The 25,368-nt window shown below is 44.3% G+C and overlaps 1 protein-coding gene across 1 annotated transcript in view; it reads right to left on the bottom strand.

Moving 5' to 3' along the window:
* Positions 1–25,368, bottom strand: part of LOC142804073 (trafficking protein particle complex subunit 11-like) — a 145,709-nt gene that overhangs the window by 82,938 nt on the left and 37,403 nt on the right. Inside the window, exons 9-14 of the mRNA XM_075890622.1 lie at positions 19,966–20,107; positions 14,402–14,492; positions 12,138–12,223; positions 4,222–4,300; positions 3,500–3,554; positions 2,954–3,099 (exon numbers count right to left, since the gene is read on the bottom strand). Coding sequence (XP_075746737.1) covers positions 2,954–3,099; positions 3,500–3,554; positions 4,222–4,300; positions 12,138–12,223; positions 14,402–14,492; positions 19,966–20,107 — 599 coding nt within the window. The remainder of the gene's footprint in view (positions 1–2,953; positions 3,100–3,499; positions 3,555–4,221; positions 4,301–12,137; positions 12,224–14,401; positions 14,493–19,965; positions 20,108–25,368) is intronic.

Here is a 25,368-nt window from a genome sequence, read left to right as displayed (position 1 = left end):
TTTGTGGATTCGTTGGAATTCATTTCACCGCGACCTTGGACGTCGACGCGCCGTACAAACCAACCGACGAACGGCAACTGAGCGAGCGAGCGCCGACCTTGAGTATATATACAGCGCGACGGCGCATGCACTGTCAGCTGTCGAATGTTCGAGAAGGGGGAGAAGCGCAACGGCGCATGCGTGCGCGTCAGCTGCCGATGTTCTCGAAGCGCGACGACGCATGCGCGCGCATCAGCTGCCGATGTTCTCGAAGCGTGACGGCGCATGCGCGCTACATTATACAGCTAGCGAATGTTCGTGAAGAGGAGAAGCGCACGCGGTGTGTAGAGGAGGAAGGGTGCACAGATGGTGGAGGAGTGAAGCGCGCGCGGTGTGTAGAGGAGGAAGGGATGCACAGATGGTGGAAAAAGGAGGAGGAAGCTTGCGGACGGCGCCACACTACAAGCCTCGAGTATTAGATGCTCCGCATCTAAAAACAAGAAAAAGAATCATTAGTTAAATTAGGGGATGTTACCTTCCTTCGTATCAATCTTTATATTTATTCCTTATTATTGTGTTTAACAAAGAAAATGAGCCCTCAAATTTATACCCCTTTCCTTTATTCATAATGAAGGTCTCATTTTGGCAGACTAACTAGAAGTTAAAAGCCCATGACATTGGTTAATTAAAAGTTATGTTTCAGTCCAAAACCTCCAGGTGATCGTAATTTTTCAAAAAAATTTGAAATTTTTCATGTACCAAAACCACCAAAACAGCTGTCAGACTGCGCTGTTGCCACCATCACCACTGCCCGTAGAGCCACTGTTCATGAAGCGGCCATCTTGTTTAGTCAACGCTAGGGCATCGCACTGATCGAGTCGGCTAACTAGGTCTTACGTTCTAATGTGTCAAGTGCTTGGCTTCAGACACGCGCTGAAGTCTAGTTGGAGTTCAGTGCTGTGTCAGTTGGAGACACAGCGCTGTGTGTGTGTTTGCGTGTTCTGCTCCATCTGCATCCAGTTGCGCTGTTCGAACATAGCCTAATAAACTGACTAGCTTGCCTACACATTGTGGGCTGATTCTGCTCGTATTTCCACAGACGATTTCGAGTGTTCCGGTGACATTCGATAATGATAACTCGTCATACCTATCCAACACTTGACCTGAGTGGCTACGAAAGTCCAAAATCTTAAAATAGGTTGACCAGGGAGGCACCGCCAAGTAAGGCATCGCACGAAAGTACAGCCTTTAAAGCCTAACGCGCTCTCGAATTTCAAGTGCGAACAGGTGAACTCGATGACGATAGTTTTGGGGCCATTCTTATTGATGTCCATATTGAAAAATTCATTGCAGTGGAGGACAACGTCGATACATATCATGTACTAATGAACACAAAAATTGCGCAGATCTATCGGCGAGTGGACGATGATGAAGGCAATACTGAAGAAGCACTTCGACATGTGGAGTGCTTGGAAAACTTGCAAGGTGCAGCCAGGTTCGGCAAGAGAAAATGACAGGCTGTTTTGCTTAGAGAGCTGTCAGGTTTAAAGAAATAAAAGTGCAGTTTCTGTGCATTTCGCTTCATTGAAAGTTCGTTTACTTCGAAGTTTCTTGCGATTCCCGTTAGTTTAGTATCAACAGGAGTTGACTGCATATCCTATAAAGCGGACAGAGGAACAACCACTGTCATAACTCAGTGGTAGAGCATTGGACACTTTACTCGAGGGTCGCAGGTTCGGTTCCTGCCAGTGGCATGTTATCTTTTCGTTCACAATTTTTGTTCCTCACATTAACATTACAATTATTTCTAATGACATACCATGTGCTTTCCTTGGCATCAATGCCTGTCAGTTCTCATTATTAAAAAAATTTGATGTCGCATTTGAATCTGTCAGTACTGTACATACGTTTGTTTGTATAAAACAAAACTCAGCAGTATAATTAAGGAGAAATGCCACCACAGTAGAACTTACTGAGCACCCACACACAAAAGAGTGAAGAATGTCTGTTGCTGTATGCTGCCAGAAGATATGGTAATCTAACCCAATAACAAGTGCTCTTTGTGACAGAAGTGAGAGACGGCATTGCCATGCTGTTGCTGTGACATATTTAGTGTGCTTCTGTATAACCACCGTGAGACTTTCGTCCCCGCACACTGAGAAACAATCTTAAAGAACTGTGCCCAGAACTTTGCTGCTGGACTAAGGTGCAACAAAAGTCTGCAGTGGCATTAACTTTCTGTTAAGAAGGCAGATAAGTTAGAAACAGTCACTCATACACCTCAAAGAGGGCTAACTATTAAATGCGAGATGAACCTTCGCATTGCAGCACACCTTCAGAGTAAACACCTGAGCACAATCTCTCCATGAGGTGAGTACAGTACACTGAAGTATAATATACACCACTAAGCAACTGTAATATCTCAATGAACACAAACAGCAAGTGGAGAATTGCTGCTTAACTGTTATAACTGCCTCTAATTTGGTTGGTTCTGTGATTCATCACACAGATCTTTCAGTGAACAAAGTTCCTGTTAAATTCAGCACACTTTTGTCCGGTCCTATTGTGCAATTCTACGATACTTATGTGGCATATTTCCTGCAGGCCTGTTTACGTTAATGAAACTACTTTGGCTACTGCACGAGAGACGCACAATTAAATTTGATTTTGAAGCACAAAGTGATAACCACCGAGCCTTAGAACAAGAAAGTCAAAGACTGAAATGTAACTCTGGGGGTATTATGAGCATGCAGTAGCAGGGTGCTTCCAATTAATTTTACCCACCTGAAAACACTCATCCGAGGCGTTCTTGCATTTCCTTCCCATCAAAATGTTTCTGCATTGGCTACACAGCAAACTTAAGTTCTCTTGCTCAGCAGCACAACACCTAAGCCACTAACCACCAGCAGGTACAAAGAGGTCACAGAACACCAAGCACCAATGCAAATGCTTCAAGTCCCCTCTACAAGGATACAGCTGGAAGCGAACTCAAGACCGAGCATCAGGAAGGCTGGCACGCTGGCCGAGAGGTAGGCACACTTGAGGGCAGTGGTCAGAATGTTGGACACCAGAGGTCGCCAGCGCTCAGCTCGGTAATCCCACAGAACATGCATCAGGATGCTGAAAGTAAAAATGGCAACACATGCAAATTCAATGCAAGAAACTTTGTACCCATTTCTCTCAGGTATTTATCACACAACAAAGAGGCTCCGTGTATCTACCAGTCACCTGCTGAGAACAAGGTTGTGGGCTTGACTTGTGGCTACCATAGGCTCATTCCTATAAAAGCGTTACCAAGTACTCACGCACAATGTTTCAGGGCACACACTCAAGTTTAGAAGTATTCAAAGTCCATTCTCAGCTCTTGCATGCTGACCCAACTTTCCCAATAATGGGAGAAAATTCTAGCTGAAGGAACACTTTTACTCTTTGATTTGAAGAGTGAATATATGCCGTACATATCCATTCGTTTGCACTTGGCCACACATTTTAAACCACGTGAGGTGAAAGCCACACTCACCTCAGAGCCTTGTCATAGTCTGAGCTGGAGTAGTACTCCTCCGCAATCTGGACCACTGAGGAGAGAGAGAGAGAGCAAGACGGATACTTGAGAAAAGTCAGCAATGGCTTACTGCCATAGCAGTTTGGATCTGAAAATTTTGTTTCATGATTTTTCTAATCTTTCTTTTTTCTTCGTTTCCCTGAGATCACTGTGACAAAAAAGGAAATAGAATATCTCTGTAGTACATATGAATAACAGTTAAAGTAAAATACGCCTATAGGCATTTTACGAGTCTCATAAATGTCGTGTTCAAATCATCATCATTAGCCTGACTACGTCCACTGCAGGGCAAAGGCCTCTGCAATGTTATGCCAATCAACTTGGGACTTTGCTTGCTTCTGACACATCAACCCCACGCACTTGGAATCTAGTCTGTTACCCTTGATGACCAGCACTTATCTCACCTTCACACTACATGCCCTGACGCGAGATGTCGTTAAAAATTCTGCAATTTATCATCTTTGTTCAAGAATATCAAAAAGATGACGGCTGCAGAACTATTGAACCATATACATTTTCTCAATTTTCATGTGGCATTGTATCATGCGGCATCCCTCAACGTACCAATATTAACTACGCCTTCACTATACCAAACATTACCCTACGGAATGATTAGAAGCACAACGACCAAGTGCCGAGTGGTTTTGGAAAGACGGTGGAGGCAAACTGTGTCCACTCACTGAGGTGCCTCTTCATGCGGGGGCAGCGGTACTTCTTGAACTGAGCCACTGCACTGCTCAACAGGGGAACCACCAGGCCCTGCAAAGATGGGCAGGTTGTCGACCTTTCAGAGCACACAATATACCGCAAGATCTCGCACAAGTGCCCCTTCTCCTGTTCGAGATTTGAAATTTGTGCCAATAAACAGAGAAGAGCACCCCCCCCCCTTTCCTCCCGCCATTTTATTTATTTTATTTATTTATTTTAAACCTGTTCTCTGCAACAGAATCTTACAGCTGCAATTCCTACGAAACCAAGTTCTGAAAGTCTTTACATACATGCAAGATTTCTTAGTACTTTTGCAATGTGCGCCTCAGTGTTGCATCTGAGCTGTCACAAATTGTCGTAACATTTGAAAAACGTCTTTCCTCTTTTGTCATAACACTCAAAATTTCACCGGAAGAGTCCCTCCCATTTGGTAAAAACTGTAAACATAGTATCGTACAGGAAACCAGTGGTTATCCGCTAGTTTCCTGTGGGACTAGCCGGCAAATCGACCCTTCAAGTAAATGCAGGTGTGCACTTAAACCTGGATATAAAGAAATTAACCAAGTCTCAAGAAAATTCATCCAATTCCCATTAACCAAGTCTCAAGAAAACTAAACAAAAAAGAAACTGAAGGCAAAGCCCACCCAAAACATTTATTTAGCAATAAAATGCTGCATTATTATTGCGACAGCAGTTACATGGACACACTCACTGAGTTTTTGCCGTCATGTTCTGTATAAAGCCTAAATTGATAACATCCCCCCACGCATTGTAAGTGCTACCCGAAGGTAAGAGCGCAAAAGCAGGGATGACAAGCGCTGCACAAGGAAAGACCAAACAAGCCAGCCCATCTTCGTCGCTTCGAGGGCGCAGACGATAAATCCTACCACGCAGCGAAGAAACACCTCACTTGTCTTTCATGAATTAAACGACACGAAAAGAGGGGGCATTGTTAGAGCAGAAACTGTGAACTTTCTAGGCACTCAGTCGGGATCACTGGCGCGCACGCTATCTTGGCAAGGATCAGCGTACTGCTTGTACAGTTGAACACAATTATATCAAACCCACATATATTGAATTTTCGGTTATATCGAACTCGCAAGTTATCCCCTTGAAATTCCTTTGTAAAAGTATAGAAATTCACTCGTTTATATTGAACGCTATTTTTACCCACCTTCGAATATATCGAACGCCGCACGAGCTAAAAGGTGCACTTCAACACTCGCCCGCCCCCCTGCCCCGATCTTCGCGGCAGCGCGGCTTTGCGCGAGTTGGAAGCCGTTTTTTAAGAGCGCTCGGACTGCACTATCCCTAGCTTGCGAAACGGCTTTTTTTTTTTTCGTTTCTCCTTCTTTCGTTGATGCTTTCTCCCCGTACCCGACGGCTCGGAGAGCAGGAATGAAGGAGCCGACGTCTTCCTCCTTCGCCTTTTCTTTTTTTTTTGTTGCTGTTTTGCGAGTTTTGATCAGCCAATCACAGCTCACACCTTTTGCTGTTGCCCTTGTAAGTGGCCATCGCCTCGCGAGAGCTTTGTTGCTTCTGCTGTCACGTCGCCTCCCTACCACCGCATGTGCAGCATTTTTCTTTTGCGTGTGTGGTGTGCAAAGCTGCTGCAAACTCCTTGAATTGTAGACTTCTCGTGTAGCTATGGCCAGCATCACGAAGCGCAAAACCCTTGACTTTGCAACAAAGTTTAAGGCTATTCAACGTGTAGAAGCAGGCGAGAAATGTTCGACTGCCGCGAACAACTTCGATATTACAAGCATCCTGAGTACAAAGCTCCTGAGGGATATTACAAAGCATCCTGAGTACTTTGTTGAAAAACAAGACAGATATCAAGGCAAAGGCAGCAGAGCAGCAAACGTCGGGAGCCTGTTATGTGTGCGCTTCTGCCCACCGGAATGTAGAAAAGGCACTCTATGCCTGGTTTTTAGAAGTGCGCGCGAAGAACATTCCGGTCGATGGCCCGACGCTGATCGCCAAGACCAAATGGTTTGCCACTTTACTTGGTAAAACAACTGCACCGACAACGCCGGGTGGCTTCACCGATTTAAGCAACGCTACAACATCGTTGGCAAAACTAATTCTGGTGAAAGCGAAGCTGTCACCAGCCAGAAAATCCAGCTGTGGATGACAAAGAAGTGGCCTGAAATATCCACGAAGTTTTCTCCTGCGAAGATCTTCAATGCCTAACGAAATGTGAAGACAGACACAGTGGTCAACTGCTTCTGCAAGGCAGGCTTAGAGACGGCAGAACTTGCAGACACCGGTGAAGGCGACGTCGAGCGTATAGACGACGCGTTTCGCGAGTTGTATTCCCGCTTCCCGACAGCGTGTCCACACGAAGTTTCTGCGGACGACTACATGGAATCGGATTGCAAAGAGGAGGATCGCCCGAATGAGGCGATGAGTACACGCGCGTACTTAGTCTTCAAAATTTTAAAAACGAAGAAGCAGGACAAGTTTAGCAATTTCTGTCATGCTAATAAATCATTCTGTTGCGACATGTGTACGGAATTAGTTGTCATCCTTGACTGCGCCTGTTCAGGGTGATGATCCGCTACAGGTAAGAGCTCAGGGCCTCTATTTTTTTATATCGAATTTTTCATATATCGAAGCAATTCGCGATACCCTTTGAGTTCGATATAACCCTGTTTGACTGTATGCCCTTTTTCATGCTGCACCTTTAAGTAAAAAGAGACAGTGTGAAAAAAGCATTTCTCCTTGGGACAGCCGCATTCCCTTCCACCAGTGTTTATCAGAGTTATATGATATCAGATCCAAAAAAGTTAGCTGCTAGCGCTACTTCGTATTAAAACTTGTTGCTAATGCAATATTGCTTTACTCAACTATGTGGTAAAACTCATTTTATCTCTCCAATAAACATTTGTAGGACATCAATACAACGCTGCTCAGTCATTGTCTAGCCATAATTTCCAGAATTGACTATGGCAACGCAATGGCGCATTGCTGGAGTCCACAGTCTCGTGAATGAACACGTGGCAGGGTGCAAGACGCCCAAGCTCCTGACAAGTCGACCTCCGAAGATCCATCGTCGTCATCATGGTCTGGGACAGTTTTCATCAGCACCTAATCTGACATCTACGGTACTTAGTAATAATAACATAAGATTGTCCAAATTTACAAAAAAAGAAAAAAAGAAGAAAAATCACAATACGGAATGTCCTTGGGGTGCACTTCATGCATGCGCAGTGAAACCACACACGCGCATGCGGCGTCGAAAATGAAGAGCTAAGGACAAGGGTATGAGAAAACGCTATTTAGAAAAGCGATCTCCGCAGCGCATGTGCCCACAGCAGCAATACTGGCAGTAACGCTGGCCTGCCTCGCGCACACCCGCGTGCAGTATTGAGGGCTTGCCTCGCGTTAGCCGGCACTTGAAGTGTGCAGTGCATGCCACCCCTGCTTCGCACTTCATCATCAACAGGGCAACCACATAACATGCATGGTTGAGCCAAAACGCCAAAATTTGGGGCAAAATTCCTAAGTTGTGGGCACTGAAAAATCGCTGTATCAAGTGTGCCTCCTGCCGCTACTTTGTTACACAGTGGTCACAAATACATGTGCTTCTATAGAGTAACAGCGTGGTATAGAAAAACATCATAATATAGAGGAATTCGTTGTATCGAGGTTCATTGTATGCAGGTTTAACTGTACAGTGGACTCTCAGTAAACGGAACCTGAAGGGACCGGAAAAATATGTTCCATGTAACAGGAGTTTCGTTTACTGAAAGGTGAACATAGGTGTAGAATACAAGGCCGAAACCAAGCATTGCAGAGGCAATAGTTCCGTTTAAGCAGCAGTTCCGTTTAACAAATTTCCGTTTACCTAGAGTATACTGTATTCAATAAAGTATTTTATTAGAAGCACGAGTGTTCATTCGTCTTAGGGGCTACAAGGCTGCCATCTTCAATTTTGGTCTGCAACCTAGCCCGGGCCCCCTCTCCAGATTTTCGCCATTTACCTTTCACTGTGGGGGTGGTGGTTGCTTGGGATATCAATTTACGGTATGCAGAACAGAACAGGCAACCTCGTCTGCCCTAAAAATGAACATTTTTTTTTTTTTTGCGTGACACTAGCAACAGCAAGCGGCAGTGATGTTAATCATTTTGATGAAGAATGGGAACAGAACGGGTGAGGGCACAATTCTGTCTCATAGAATTAATACAGAACGACCTCTGAATGATTAGAATTGGATCGAAATGTAAGCACAGGGCCGGAGAGTCGAATTATTCTGCTGTGTGTCTGGCCTACTCTGATCCCACGCCAATAGTTAAACATATGACAGAGCGCTCCGCCCTGTATTCTATCTAAGCCTGCGCATACTGCGCTCTTTCATCATAAACCTTTACCAACATGCCCAACTGGCAGTGCCATGCTTTACGGTCATAACATTCTGACCTACTGATAAGATAACAGAACTGCCGTGGTAGCTTAGTGGTTATGGTACTTGTATGCTGATCCACAAGCTGCAAGTTCGATCTCGGCCGCAGCAGTTGCATGTTGAAAGAGGCAAAATGACAGGAACCTGACTAGTGTGTGATCTAGGAGCACATTAGAGCGTTCCAGGTGGTTGAAACTACACTCAAACCTCATTATAATGTAACAGTATATAACGAAATAATGGATATAACGAAGTAAATGAAATTCCCCTTGAAAGCTCCATTGAGAACTATGCATTTTAAACCTTGTTGTAACAAAGTAAAATTGACTGGTAAATGAATATAACAAACTAAATTAGTCTATCAAGTAGTCTATAAAAAAAACCCGATCGTAGCATGTTAAGCATATCATTTTCTTCGGAGTTTGATGCTTGTTCAACGCGCCTCTTTCAAAACTCCCGGGCCAACCTTACAGCCACGCCCCCCGCGGCCGAGAGAGCCGTCCTTCTCACACAGCCAGCGGAAGGGATTGAATAAGCATTCAGCGGGTCACATGACCGAGAAGCGGTGCCACGGTGCAATGCGATTTCCCTCTCACGACGGCAATGACTGCGTCTCCCCTGCTACCATGGCTGCTACCCACTGCACCAAGAAAGGAGGATTCTCCGCAACAGCTTTCTTTTTTTCTTTTTCTTCTGCACACGCTGCCTTGAAAGGAGAAGGGTCTCTACATGCAGAGATGAAAAAGGAAGAAGCGAGGCACAGGCACGTCGCAGATTGGCATTTGAGAGGGAGCAAACAATCCACTACAGTCTTTTCATTCCTTTTCTTCGTGCACAGTGTTGAGAGATGCCGTTGTGGGATCGAGCGTGGTGCTGAGAGCATTTTCGGAGCGCGGTACGTTCGAATTAACCTTCGCAAGTGCTTGCGCGTTCGAATTACAGGGCGATTTTGCACATTGGAATACAGATAGCTTTGACAGGACCTCAGCGTGAGTTCGAATCAACCGGCAATTCGAATTAGGAGTCTTGAATTAATGAGATTCAACTGAGTTTATTTTCCGTGGCACGCGTGGTCGTGTAGCGGTACATCGGGCCGTGAGGCGGTTTCCTTCTTTGCATGCTTATAGGTGTGCGCCCATCTGAGCATACATTGCCACAAACTGTTATAATCGATATAAAAATAATGTATATAACGAAATAATTGTGGCCCCCTTCAACTTCGTTATAACGAGGTTTGAGTGTATCCGGAGCCCTCAACTGCGGTGTTTCTCGTAACGTGAGTTGCCTTGTGAGATTAAAGCCTACAATCACACAATTCAATGAAGGCAACCTTTCAGTAAGTTTTCAGTGACACATAGTCAAGGTTTAAGGGGGAGGTGGCTTTGAAAAAAAACTTTTTTGTTTGTTGACCTACAGCAATGAAATTTGGCATGCATACTCATAAGTGTCTCGAATAGGGAAATATGCAGTTTCATCACGATATCTTCAGTAGTTCTCAAGTTACATAATGCTACATGGTCCAATTACATTGTCTGCTCGTGGAAAGCCTAGCGCTGTAACAAAACATGCCAGGAAGCTGCGAATTGTGTTGATTTTTAGTCAAAAGAAAGCTACTGGGTATGGCACTCTCAGAATTCTTTAATAAACTCTTTTTTTTTTTTGATCATCATGGCTGCCGACACACATTGTCAGAAACAGTGGCATGGACAAATCATCGTCTAGAAAAAACACATGGCCATAAAACAGAAACTGAAGATTGCTGTACCCACAAGCAGTGTTCAGGGATTCAGGAAAAAAAACAGAATCAAAATCGGTCTAGTCATTCTCGTGCTACTCTTTCCACGGGCAATGCACAATGTCTAAAACACACTTGTGAGAAAAAGCCTATCGAAGTTTTCGGCAGGCCTTTTTCGATGAACTTTCTTGTTTCTCGTTGGATATTAATGAAATCTGCACAGACACTAAGAATGACCTCACAGTGCTTCCATAAAATTTTTGAAGCGATACCACAAATACTTAATGAGAGACAAATTATTTTTTTATTGAAACACGTGGAGGGGCTGAGCATAATGTCAAAAAAACAGTATTGAGAAAACTGCGCTTAAAGTTTCAACTTTTCTTTAAGTCTCTAAGACGCATAAAAATTGTGATCTCAGGTTTGTCTCATGATATTTTACTTCTTTTCATGATTTACTCCTTTTCATGGTTTACAAAGAACAAGTATGGATTTCAAACCAAGTTCTTTGCATGGAGGAGTGGTGTGATAAGTATGACGGAAAAGATTGTAATTGAATAAGACCATATACTGAAATGATTACACATATTTTTTGTTCTGAAGTTGCAATTAGCATAATTAAATACTTGATTACAAATAATCACTGAACATTTCTTTATTTGGAGAGAGGTTTATTGCATCATAAAAATGATCACACCATGACGGCCCATGCCTTCTTTCCAAATAACAAAGTTATGGGCAGAAGACTGGTGGCACAGGAATTTGTAGCAGTATAATTAATGAGGCGAAACGGGCATATAAAAGTTCGTGCCCCTGGTTCATACATGCTCTTTTGCCGCTGTAGCCCTGAAACGCATCATCATACAGCCGGTCGCGGAAACTCTAATCTAAGAGGCTTTCATTGCCTATAAACATTCTTAGACGTTCGTGGCAATATCAAGTACGGCTCCAAGCACCTCTAAATCGCATCACAAAAGCTTATTGACAGCACTCCATATGACCGTGGAGTGCGCGGCCACGTGCACTGTGCAGCCGGCGCGTAATGCACTTGCCGGTAGCGTTCGGTGACGACCGCGCGCCCGCTTGTAGTAACCTGATCGCGCATCCACCTACTTACTGCTCGTAAATGAAGCGTAATTATATCTTAAGTGATCATCAAGCCATGAACACGTCACGAAGCGGCGATTTTCGAGAGCCATGTCCTCGCGACGCACAAGCAGCAGACGACGATCTCCCGGAGCGAGCATCGGGCCAATGGCGAGGCGAGCTGAGGCAACATGGCGGCCACAGCCAATCAAGGGCCTCGAAACGACTTTCAAACATTTGCTTTTTGTGCGCTTGTTTTCAAAGGGAGGAGCCAGCTGAGGCAGGAAAGTTAAACACGGAGAAATGCTCTTTCCGATGAGCCCAAGAAGCCGGTTCCCGGCCCCGCCATCGCGAAGCCATAATTTTTTGAAAATCACGTTTTCTCGCGATTTCCAGAAAATGTTTCGCTACGTAGGTGGGTGATACGAATTTTCCGAAGCACTTCTGCACGGTTTTCAGTGTAGATATTTTGGAACCAGATAGAAAAAGTGTTCCAGAAACTGAAAACTTGATTTTCAAAAAATCGATTTTTTTGCCATTTTTCGCGTTTCCGAAGCCGTGTCCCCCCCTTAAGGGTAAGGGACCTTAAAGACCACTATCTGTCATGTGAGTGTGAAGACATGGAATTCAGTAACATAAGAGTGAAAGAAAAGGCACAAACCGAGTGGTCCACTTGCGTCTTCTCCCTGTACTGCAGTGCCTGGATTCCGAGGTCCTCAAATTGTGGATCCAGTGCTTCAGCCCTTCCTGCAGATGAAAGGTTTGTTTGTTTGAGTTTATTAGTGCAAAAGCGACTCGGGCTGTCGCTTTTGCAAGAAGAGCAACGTGTTAGATGGCTCAAAGGTAGAGGAGCAAAACCTGCGTTAAATTCATTTTGGAGCCAAGGCAGTTGTCAATCATCACCAGGACGGCGACACCACGCTGCGGGTGTAGATGTGGAGAAACAAGCCATTTGAGGACTTATTCAGTATATTAAGTTAAAGTGCAATGGAAGGAAGCTATGTCTCCCATACCTTTCAATGTTGAAAATTGCCTGACGAGTGCAATTCCAGCAAGTTTCTCACTGGAAAAATGCATTACAGACCTATACTACGGCACGAGATCACACATTTCTAGCTTTGTATGATGTCCTACATAGCACCACAAAACAAATGGCAGGCACGTGAGACGTGCTGCTGGCCTGTGGCATATTCCCCAAAACTCATTGTTTCCATCATTTTTCATGGCTTCCTTTTGTTACATAACTGCTCACTTATCGTTTTCATTTAACTTGTAGCGTGCAAGTGCCAGCTAATTTCGTCTGCGCAGTTCATGCTTCCTTTTTTTGTTTTTTTTGTTTTCTTTGCAGTTTTACAGTGATTCTACAAACGGCTAGGGTCCTGTGCTCTTTTCTTGAGTGTCAACAAAAATGGCTGGTTCCCTCCGCTCTCGAAGGTGGCAGTAGCCATATGTGCTGTAGCTGTCTGATAAGTCTCAACTGTCGGCGACCAATGGAGGAATTCGCCGCATACCCACCATACTTTCTGTGGATTGATGTGTGCAAAACAAGGGGAACATGTGCCTCCAACACAATCACAGGCCCTTTTTAGCATTGCATTCTTTGTTTACAAAGTACAGCAGTCATCGTAAGAATTTTAACCTGGAACTAGTTTGCATGCTGCAGTCTAATTCGACTTCCGAAAATTTCACTCAAAATAGTAGCACATCCAAGTTTGGGCTAGCTTATCAATGAAAAAGTAAAATCACAGTGTGAGTAAATATGGTAAGAACCACACGGCATTACTTATGCAGTACAATGTGCCCAACTGCTTCAAACATCTCAGCTAAATTTTCACCAAAAGTAGACAAGCAGCTGAGGCCTCAGTATGAACCCAATATTTCAATTGATTGATATGTGGGGTTTAATGTCCCAAAACCACTATATGATTATAAGAGATAAGAGACACCCTAGAGGAGGGCTTTGGAAATTTCGACCAACAGGGGTTCTATAACGCGCACCTAAATCTGAGTACACAAGCCTACAGCATTTTCGCCTCCATCAAAAAAAAAAAAAAATGCAGCCGCCGCAGCCGAGATTCAATCCTGCAACCTGCGGGTCAGCAGCCGGTACCTTAGCCACTAGATTACCACAACAGGGCCCATTATTTGAATGAAATGTCACTTCAGCAATACCGCTGATCGCCTGATCGCCTTTACCTTCCTTCGAGTCTTGCCGTCTTGCCAGGGCTTTAATCCCATCACTCCTATTTACGAGTGCAGTCATCATGAAAATCAACAAAAATTGCTAGAAAACTATTGCGAGCGAAGGCATACCGTGGCGCTATCTGCCGGAATCCTCCTGTGATGTATAAAACCACATCGCGTGGTACCGGCCGCGCGAAGTAAAAGATGACTGGTGAAAAAAATTGCATGTCTTTATTATTTGATAGTCTACTCCTATAGTGGTAAAAGGTAAATAAACAGCGCAAACTAGAAGAGGCAAAAAATAACAGACCGGAAAAGTGCTGACTAACAACCAATTGTTTTATTGCTTCGATGCAATGCAAAGGAAAAAGGTGCAGACATAACAAGTAACATGAATTTTCAAGCCATCCGACAAAATACAATACAACCATGACATGATACAGTAACATGACTTCTTACCCCGCAACTTTTTCTTTTATATTGCATTGAAGCAATAAAACAGTCAGTCAGTGCTCGCCCTGTCTCCAATTTCTTCGTTTGTCTCTTCTAGTTAGCAATGTTTTTACCTTTTACCACGTTAGACCAACTAGCCCAATGAAACAAACTTTTGAGATTATAAATTTATATTCGACGTGTATTTGAAAATTTTCATATTTCCACATCCCTACCTAAAACACATCATCTTGAATAGATCCATCTTGAATACAATGCAATAGCTCAGATATTTTCATAGCAATCTACCTTGTACTTTGGCTTGCCATGGTCTCTGGCCGTAGAACTCTAGAGATTCCTCTCCCTCAAGCATGTTGACATCTGGAGGAGAGGTCACATCCTAGCAGAAGAACAAGAAAGACAAGCGTGATGAGTATGCATGTGCAAATGGCAAGTTTTAGGTTCTAAGCAAATTTGAAGCGAATAGTTATTCAGTAAAATATTTGCCGTAGAATTCAAATAATATATGCCACATATCAATAAAAAAAAATGAGCATATTTATCGTGACCGGGCTAACCTGCACAGAATTTTTGAAACTTTAAACAGGGCTTGTGCAAATGTTTTTGGTTTGAACGGAAGTGGAAGCAACGTTAAATGATACCAGAATTTGACTTTCGGTGGATTACAAGTGACAGCCTGTAAAATATGTTAGGTTTTAAAATTCACTATACTTCAAGAATATAAGTGAGTATAATGAGCTCTTAAACTGCAAAAAAAAAGTACACTGACATTGATGAGCGTGGAGAGCACCCACGGTTCCTCCGAGAAAGAAGAAGTCGAAGCGGCTGCTCTTTTGTTCTGTTAATACAGACCTCGTTTTTTCTGGTCACACCGTCGTCCTGTATTCTGTTATTTTCACCTAGCGACAATATTCATATTATCCTGAGTCCTCATGAAACAAAGACACGTTAAAGCTGATCATGAAGATGAACAAGACCTTCATTGGGGTCAACTACTTCTTGCTAAAGAACAGCCCACAGTGTTTATTTGAACTTTCCTGCTTTCACCACCTCTCAATAAAGTGCCGCACTTTTCTCACTCTTGGTGCTGGTGCTGTAAGGGGCATTCACACTTGCTATCAAAAGGAGTCCAAGCGCCAAAACCTATTGAGAATTCTATACCTTTAAAGTCTCCCGGATTGGCTGGGAAACTCCCAGATTTCTATCATTTCTACCGTTTGTACGGTTGTCATGAAAATCTCCGGAAATCGAAATTTCTGTACCTGATCTAGCCGCTGAAGAAAAAGCAGGTCAATCTGCTCCAGGCTTTTCGAACCTACCACATTTTCTTATAAATTAATTTAAGAGGCGTTCATCTAAACGTACAGTAAAATCTTAGTGACGTAAAACCGGTGAAGATACGAATTCATGAAATACCCCAGCGAAATTCCACTATGTCCATTGGTATAGGGCCTAAAATACATTGGGTCTAAATTAGAATGTTCCGGACACATTTCCTAATCACGGCCGGTGATATGAACTTTAGTATGGAAACCACCGAACGAAGACCAGGAGTAGCATACTCAAAGCTTCGGAAGTACGCGTGCAACTGCCGCACGCACTGTAGAAGACAGTGTGTGTGATTGTCAGAGCCACAACTGCTGTGGACAAAGCCGCGCTCGTTCTTGACACGATCATCTATGGGAATAACGTAACTGACAGAACCCTGAAAGTGTGCACGCGTCCAATGCTCAACCAGTCAAAGCAACACTGCTTTCCACAAGCTCTGCAGACAAAACCTCAGCAGATGCGATCGTAGATGGCATAAAACGTCTTAGTTTTGAAGGCGAGTGTGCAGCTAAACGAATGGGGATTGAAAAGAAAATATACCGTTTGCTGCAGCTGCCGCGCAAGAAACCACAGTCGCAGTGATGCGATAGCCATCTACAAGCTCCGAGGGCGCGAAGCCAACGTAGCGGTAGATTAAAGACAGTAAATACGTCACACACAAAAAAAAGGCCAGATGCATTTTGGCATTCCTGTCAAAAGAATCTAATTGGGGTAATATCTTCTTTTAAACTTGAAGTAAGGCCAGGGGTGAGATGGCTTAGACTAAATTGGGAGCAGTTTTGGGAGCAGCAAAATTTCTATTTTGGAGCGGGAGAACCTTGCTTCGGAGCAGTTACGGCATTTATTGTCATCCTGGGAGCTTGCAAATACAAATTTTCATATATGTGGGGGCCCCAGTGCATTATTTAATTGGCTTATAATACACATAACACTTAAACAGATTTCTAAAGAAGTTTTCAAACAGGTTCTTGCCAGGTATCAACTGCACTACCTTTTTACATACCACGTGACCTATCTATAGCTCTCATAACACACACAAAATAGTACTTCAAAAAAAAACGTTTTATTGAAAACTAGGTTCCCCAGAAACATTGAAAAAGAAAAATGCATCACACTAAAAAGAAATGAAAAAAAAAACTGTGATTGCCCAAGAATCTTAGTTATGTAACAGTAGTCCTTCGCTTAAAAAAAAGCCGAACATGATAGCGTCATATGCTCTTAACAAACAACAAAACTGCGCTGCACCTGTTCCCGGCCACCTCGTGCAGGACCCTTTTCAACACTGCTGTGCGGGAGCAAAGAAACATCGCCGCACCAACTATCTCGTACAGCATGTGCGTATGGCACTAAATGATAAGCGGATGGTACTGATAACGCATCTCCACGCGAGCAACTGCATGTTATTAGTACGACACACGTGGGCGAATTATATTTTTGTAGTGTTAGCTACACTGGCCTCGCTGAGCCAATTTCGCGTGGCACTGGTCTGCGCATGCGCAATGATACTCCGCCGCCGCTGCGCGCGGCTCGCAGCCGACGTGAGCGCAATCCGATGCGCTGCGCAGACGATCAGTGGTGTCACGCACCGGAGCCGGCACCTCCCTCGCACTCAGCTGTGACCGCGCGCAATTCGCCGCTGCCGGAGTGCGCTTTCCAGAGGAGTGCCGTTATAGCCTTGGTAGCCATATGGACGCCGACGCGTGCGCCTTCCCTGTGCAGTCGCCATCTGACACTGCGCTGGAGCCGCTTGATAGCCCCTCTGACTGGCGTTTGCCACTGTGGTATAGCCATGAAGAAAGATAGTGCAAATGCTACTCAACGGTGCAGTAGAGCGGAGAAGCTTAACTCATCTGATTCCGAAGCAGTGCACTGGCCAAATAAATATACATGTGCCACATAATACATATACCGTGTATGTGTCATTGGAACAGCTGTAAGCATGATATCTGGAAAGCTAAGAATAATCAGCTGAATTTTTGCTAACGCTACGTATATCCTGGCATAGCTGAGCTAAGCCACTACCATTTTTTAATATCGTAGGTCATCACTGTCGATGTGCAACTCCCGATAATACATTGACTTGCTATTTCCGCCTGTGCCGTGACTCGCATAAAGCGCTCACACCGCGCAGCGCAAGTAAGAAATTCGTGTTCACGCAAACGAACCGCTGAAAGTACAGAAGCCAGTTTTACAGCAAAAAAAAAGAATAAAAGGCAGAAAACAGTCACAATGTGGAACGGCCGCCGACCGAAACACCGATCAAACATAAAGCTAAGCCTAAAAGCTCGTAGAGCCCAGAGCTGGCACGCAGCGATGCCTCTTAAAGTGCTCGTTGCAAGTTTGGATTACAAAACGTAGCTGTGGCAAATCGCCATTCATGAAAACTGCCACGAGATCACCGACGAGTTATGAGTCACGAATAAAGCGACAAGGTGGCCGTTAATATCATTTAAAATGATTTGAACGTGTGGTTTGTCACCACGGCTTTGCCCAAGTCTCTCTACCTGTGGACACCGATGTGCATATTTCGCGTGTGATGGCTTTTTTTAAATGCAATGAGAAATCGCTTGCCTAAATAATTTGGTAGCTTGGGCGTAAACCGGGAATAAATTGAACGCGATCTGTCACTGATGGAACCCATTCCGAAAGCCCATGTGCGCACGCCAGAGAATCAAGGAGATGCGTCGTATGCAGGAAAATGACTCCACGTTTACAGTTACACACTCACGGCAAATGCGCACTTGTAGGTAACCGCATGCAGCAGCATCGACATGAAAACTGCAGCGACCGGAGGAATGCGCTACAGACAACAAAGAACCTGAGAGTCAACTCCACTGCGCTCGCCACTCGACTCTGTGCTTTTCGCTAGGCGACAGAGGCACCAGAAAACACAGGCTAGCTAGTAGAAGCAGCACGCTCGATGCATGGCAGCTTTTTTGCGGGGTCACGCATATTTACAACAGTTTAGAGGAGATTATGGCGGCACCAAGCATGGGAGCCTTTGTCACCAGTAAGGTGCAAAGTAAGAACAAACACAATTGGGAGCGTCTTAGTAAATTTGGCCTTTTCTACATATTAAGGCTGAGGTTGGCATCAAAATTCTAGCTTTTAAGGCTGTTTTGAAGCAGTTCCGGGCTATTTTCGCAATTTTTATGCTTTGGGAGCAGCTTGGTGCAAGAAAACAGAAATGTATAAAAAATGCGCAATATGCCCACCTGCCTCAGCCCTGAAAGCGTCTCTGCAGTGCAAATTTATCCTGTATATGTGTTTTCACAACTTATCACCCCTTCACTGATGTGAAACCACCTCGACAAAAAATTACATGCAAATTGATATAGACCTGGACAGGTGCTTTCATGGCTTAGCACCCTTCTCCTCCAGTGAAACCACCTTCACAAGATAACATAACATATTTATAGTAGAAAACATGCATAACATGTTTTCTACTATAAAAATATTTGCCAACGACTGCATCTTGTATCGCAAGTGATAGCCTGCAAAATTATGTTACTTTTTGAAATTGCTATACTTACAGCATATAAGTTGGTATAACAATCTTTTAAGCTTATAAATAATTAGATCCTTTTCATAATTGTAAAGCTAGCTTTCCTGCTATGCAGTTTGCCCTACTAATGGCGACTAGTCCCTTTTCGCAAACAGAATGTTCAAGCGCAGTTTACTTGCGCTATGACATGAAAATGTAGGTTTAGCTATCTCGACATTAATGTGTGTAATAGAGGAGCCCCAGTGTGCTTAACTAGGACCTGGTCTTCATTTAATGTAGGTTGGGTGCCACCGTTAGTGGGGCAAATATGCAGTGCCGGGAAGTGCACTTGCGAGTTATGAAAAGGGTCTATTGATGTTAGGGTAATATCCTCATAAACGTTGAAGTGGGGCTTTGTGGCAGTGCAGAATTTTTCTTGATACATGTTTTCATGGCTTAGCATCACTTCACAACAGTAAAATCACTTTTACAGGAATTTACATGCAAATTATTATACACCTGAACGGGTGCTTTCATGGCTTAGCACCAATCCACTGCAGTGAAACCACCTTTGCAAAAAGTTATATGTGAACTAATAAGCACCTATTTCTCCCTTTTGAATAATTGAAAATTTTCAATAAGTCAAATTCCATTCAAAGTGAATTCAAATACTCCATTATTTGTTCCAATATTAGATGCATTTGAATATCTGCACAGGCCTCGTTCTGTCTTTGCTATTGTTTTTGGTTTCTTTTTTGTTACTAGTGCTGCAGTAATTAACTGCTTTATATTGCACTGCTCATTATGTCCTTTGGTAAGTAATGCTCTTCATGCACAATGTATTAGGACAGTGATACAGAAGCTAACTTCCTGTAATGCCTCCGTTCACGCTCTGTACTTCGAATATTTGAACAGTAGAATATTCGCACATGTCTAGTAATCGTGCTTTTACTAGTGGATCTTGCTATGAACGGTGCAGAAAATCTGCGCATCCATGAACATTTCACAGGCGTTGCTTAAACAACAGTACAGTGCCCACCTTGCAAAGCCGAGCTGCTTGCTCCTTGCGTGCGAGGGCGTGGTTGGCCGCCTGCTGGTAGTAGAAGCCCGGGTGCTGCGTCTGGATCGCAGTCAGGCCAAAGCTCACGGCCTCCTCAAACAGGTCTCCGAAGTGGCTGAACCTGGACGATACCACCAAACAGCATTTACTCTCAACACCTTGACGGCCGTGCAATCGATACAATCATCTGCTGAATAACCATAGGCGAAAGAAAAAGACAGACAGCCTGGCTTGGTCTTGACACTTATTAAATTGATATGTACAGCGTGAAATACGAGATGAAAGACAAAAAAGCCCACAGAGCACAAGAGACTTGGCCAACCTAAGAAAACAGTAGAGGTACTCAGCTAAGTGTTAAAGGAGTACTGGCATGATTTTGAGACATCATGAAAGAGTCATTTTTTATTTCCTTGGGATGCAGCTCTTCACACAACGGAGCCAGACAACACATCTACAATATTTAACTTTGACTTCAAACTTTTCGTATCCCAGTATCTGCAAGCCAACCCGACTGCAATAGACATTACCTCGACGACTCAACACAGTTCCACTAAGTTCGTGAACTCTGCATCTTGCTTGCAGTTCACATCTTTTCCTGCGAACCATAGTGCAGCAAGTTTTGCAGACTTATAAATGTGCAGCCTCATTCACTGTGCATTTAGGGTACTGATGAAAAACTGGCTCTGAGCAGTAAATCGTAAACCTCTGCGCACTTTGATTATGACTGCACTGGTAAATGGCTGAGAATCAGTAACTGTACAATGTAGTGGCCTGAGCGCCTCAAGAGCACACAAGCTTTAAGTTTTACAGTAACAGAATAGGTTATTTTAGAACGAATCTGGCCCATTTCATCAGCCAAGCAAACCAGGAGACTGGAGCAATACTCTCGTTGTTTCATCCTCCCCTTTCAGCTTGCTGAGGATTTCAACTTACAGTAAGTCAGAGTTGTGAAGAGAAATGGAGCAAATGTGGAGCATTGCTCTGAATCAAAATCAAGTGCCTCTTGAAACTAGAAATTTCAAAAAATGCAAGATGATAGTATCGATGCAAATGCAGACCAGACTGTGGCTGTTCCGCCAGCCAGACGTAATCTCTTGCAGTGGCTCAAAGTACAGTGCTTGACTGCTGACCTGAAAGACTCAGGTCGACCCAAGTTGCAGCAGTCATGCTTCAATTGAAGCAAAGTGCTAAGACCCGTGCTCCGTCAAATGTCAGTGCATGTTAAAGAACTCTAGATGGTCAAAGTTATCTGGAGCCCTCCTAAACAGCATCTTTCATAGCCTGAGCCACTCTGAGACAATGAACCGCATCAACAGCAAATGAACCGTCCAGCCGTAAGTGCTGTGCTGCATTGCGCGGTAGTGAGCACAGATCCGAGTGAAGCTTTGAGAACAACTGCAATAAATGCCAACCACGAGTGTACAGTTAAACCTGCTTATAACAAACCTATTTTTAATGAATTCCCCAATATAACGAATTTTTACTATTCTCCGCCGTTGCCCCATAGAAACACATGTATTTGTGACCTTTATGTAACAAAATAACAGCGCGAGGCAACCTTCATATAACGAATTTTCCCCACAGAAAATCCAGGAATTTCGCTCCGCATTTTGGCATTGTGGTACGAGCATGTATCTTCCGCGGCTGCCCTGCCACAGGCGAAGCGCAAAGTGGTGGCGGCACGCATGGCACACCAGGTGAGAGCGAGCACTCGTTATTGCGTACAGATGAGCACGAGGCGGGCAGGTGGGCCTGCACCCCTCTAGCCGTCGTTGCCGCCGTTCTCGCCGCCGCTGGCACATGGGCGGGTGTGTCCATCATCATCATCATCATCAGCCTGACTACGTCCACTGCAGGACAAAGGCCTCTCCCATGTTCCGCCAGTTAACCCGGTCCTGTGCTTGCTGCTGCCAATTTATACCCGCAAACTTCTTAATCTCGTCTGCCCATCTAACCTTCTGTCTCCCCCTAATTCGCTTCCCTTCTCTGGGAATCCAGTTAGTTACCCTCAATGACCAGCAGTTATCCTGTCTACGCGCTATATGCCCGGCCCATGTCCATTTCCTCTTCTTTATTCCAACTATGATATCATTAACCCCCGTTTGTCCCCTAATCCACTCTGCTCTCTTCTTGTCTCTTAAGGTTACACCTACCATTTTTCTTTCCATTGCTCGCTGCGTCGTCCTCAATTTAAGCTGAACCCTCTTTGTAAGTCTCCAGGTTTCTGCTCCGTAGCTAAGTACCGGCAAGATGCAGCTGTTATATACCTTCCTCTTGAGGAATAGTGGCAATCTACCTGTCATAATTTGAGAGTGCTTGCCGAATGTGCTCCACCCCATTCTTATTCTCCTAGTTACTTCAATCTCGTGGTTAGGCTCTGCGGTTATTACCTGCCCTAAGTAGACATAGTCTTTTACAACTTCAAGTGCACTATTACCTATCTCGAAGCGCTGCTCCTTTCCGAGGTTGTTGTACATTACTTTCGTTTTTGGCAGATTAATTTTAAGATCCACCTTTCTGCTCTCCTTGTCTAACTCCGTAATCATGAGTTGCGATTTGTCCCCCGAGTTACTCAGCAATGCAATGTCATCGGCGAAGCGCAGGTTACTAAGGTATTCTCCATTAACTCTTATCCTTAACTGTTCCCATTCTAGGCTTCTGAAAACCTCCTGTAAGCACGCGGTTAATAGCATTGGGGAGATTGTGTCCCCCTGCCTTACACCCTTCTTGATTGGTATTCTGTTGCTTTCTTTATGAAGCACTATGGTAGCAGTTGATCCCCTGTAGATTTCTTCCACAATGTTTATATATACTTCATCTACACCCTGATTCCGCAGTGTCTGCATGACGGCTGATATTTCTACTGAATCAAACGCCTTCTCATAATCTATGAAGGCTATGTATAGTGGTTGGTTATACTCTGAGCATTTCTCTATTACCTGATTGATAGTATGAATGTGGTCAATTGTTGAGTAGCCTGTTCGAAATCCTGCTTGTTCCTTTGGTTGATTGAATTCTAATGTTTTCTTTACTCTGTTAGCAATTACCTTTGTAAATAGCTTCTATACTACAGAGAGCAAGCTGATCGGCCTGTAATTCTTCAAGTCCTTGTCATCTCCTTTCTTATGTATTAAGATGATGTTAGCGTTCTTCCAAGACTCTGGTACTCTTCCCGTCAGGAGACACCTCGTAAACAGGGTGGCTAGTTTTTCTAACACAATCTGTCCTCCATCTTTCAGCAGATCTGATGTTACCTGATCCTCACCAGCAGCTTTGCCTCTTTGCAAGCTCTCCAAAGCTTTTCTGACTTCTTCTATCATTACCGGTGGGGTGTCATTTGGGTTACTGCTAGTTCTTATAGTATTAAGGTCGTGGTTGTCTCGGCTACTGTACAGATCTCTGTAAAACTCCTCCACTATTTTAACTATCCTATCCATATTGGTAGTTATTTTGCCTTCTTTGTCCCTTAGTGCATACATTCGACTTTTGCCTATCCCAAGTTTCCTTTTCACTGCTTTGACGCTTCCTCCGTTTTTCAGAGCGTGTTCAATTCTCTCCATGTTATACCTTCTTACATCGCATACTTTACGTCTATTAATCAACTTCGAAAGCTCTGCCAGTTCTATTTTGTCTGTTGTACCTGACACTTTCATGCTTTGACGCTTCTTAATTAGGTTCTTCGTTTCCTGAGAAAGCTTGCCAGTGTCCCGTCTAACTCCCCTGCCTCTAACTTCCACTGCACACTCCGTAATGATACTCGTCAGATTATCATTCATTGTATCTACGCTAAGGTTGGTTTCCTCACTAAGAGCCGAGTACCTGTTCCGCAGCGAAACTCTGAATTCCTGTACTTTCCCTCTCAGTACTAGCTCATTGATTGGCTTCTTGTGTATCAGTTTCTGTCGTTCCTTCTTCAAGTCTAGGCGAATTCGAGACCGTATCATTCTATGGTCACTGCATCGTACCTTGCCAACCACTTCCACATCCTGCACGATTCCTGGGTGTGCAGTCATTATAGAGTCTATTTCGTTCTTATTTTCGCCATTAGGGCTCCTCCATGTCCACTTGCGGTTTTCTCGTTTTCGGTAGAAAGTATTCAAAATCTGCAAATTATTGCGTTCTGCGAATTCTACTAGTAGCTCTCTTCTGGCGTTTCTAGTGCCGATGCCATAATCTACTGCCTGGTCTCCAGCCTGCTTCTTCCCTACCTTTGCATTAAAGTCGCCCATCACTATAGTATACTGTGTTTTTACCTTACTCATTGCCGATTCCACGTCTTCATAGAAGCTTTCAACTGAAGCGTCATCATGGCTGGATGTAGGCGCGTAAGCCTGTACTACCTTCATCTTGTATCTTTTATTCAGTTTAATTACAATACCTACCACCCTTTCATTAATGCTATAGTATTCCTCTATGTTGCCAGCTATGTTTCTGTGAATTAGGAACCCCACTCCCAGTTCTCTTCTGTCTGCCAAGCCCCGATAGCAAAGGACGTGCCCATTCTGTAGCACAGTATAGGCCTCATCTGTCCTCCTAACCTCACTGAGCCCTATTATATCCCATTTAACCCCCTCTAGCTCCTCGAATAGTACAGCTAGACTTCCCTCACTAGATAAGGTTCTAGCGTTAAACGTTGCCAAGTTCAGGTTCCAAAGGCGGCCTGTAGTCCAGAGATTCTTAGCACCCTCTGCTGCGTTGCGGACCTGACCACCAATCCCCACCAACCTCGACTTGTGAACAAGCCGCCGGCAACAAGGGCTACCTCTTGAGTACAGAGCTCTACCCGATAACAGTCGCAGGCCAAAGGCCACCACCACTACTGCGTCAACTATGACAGCCCCTGTACAACCGCCTGCCAATGTTGTAATCCAGCAGCCAAAGGAGCCACCCATCTCCCACGAATCTTCATTTGAAAAACCGGAGAACTGGCTGAAGATGTACGCCCGAGTAGCAGCCTTGAACCAGTGGCACTTGAAAGAAAAGCTGCGCCGCGTCTACTTCTACCTGGAAGACATGGCGTGGACCTGGTTCAAAAATCGAGAGTCTGCACTTCGCTGCCGGGATCTTTTTCACTGCACATTTCCGGAAACTTTCACAAGCATCACCCGCAAAGGAAGGGCTGCTGCTTTGCTGGAGACCCGGGTGCAGCTGCCAAACAAAAATGTCACCATCTTCGTGGAAGAGATGACGAAACTGTTTCGGCCCACCGATCATGCCAAGGCTGAGGGCAAGAAGCTCCGCTCCCTCATGCGGGGTGTGAAGCAATAGTTGTTTGCGGGACTTGTTTGCAACCCGCCCAAGACTGTTGACAAATTCCTCACCGAGGCCAAGACAATAGAGAAGGCGCTTGAGGTGTGCACAAGGCAGTATGACCGTTGCTCT

The sequence above is a fragment of the Rhipicephalus microplus genome, chromosome 3 (genome assembly GCF_043290135.1).
Source record: "Rhipicephalus microplus isolate Deutch F79 chromosome 3, USDA_Rmic, whole genome shotgun sequence".
Lineage (NCBI taxonomy): Eukaryota > Metazoa > Arthropoda > Arachnida > Ixodida > Ixodidae > Rhipicephalus > Rhipicephalus microplus.
Note: the sequence above shows the minus strand (reverse complement) of the source record. Positions and strands in the feature narration are given on the sequence as shown.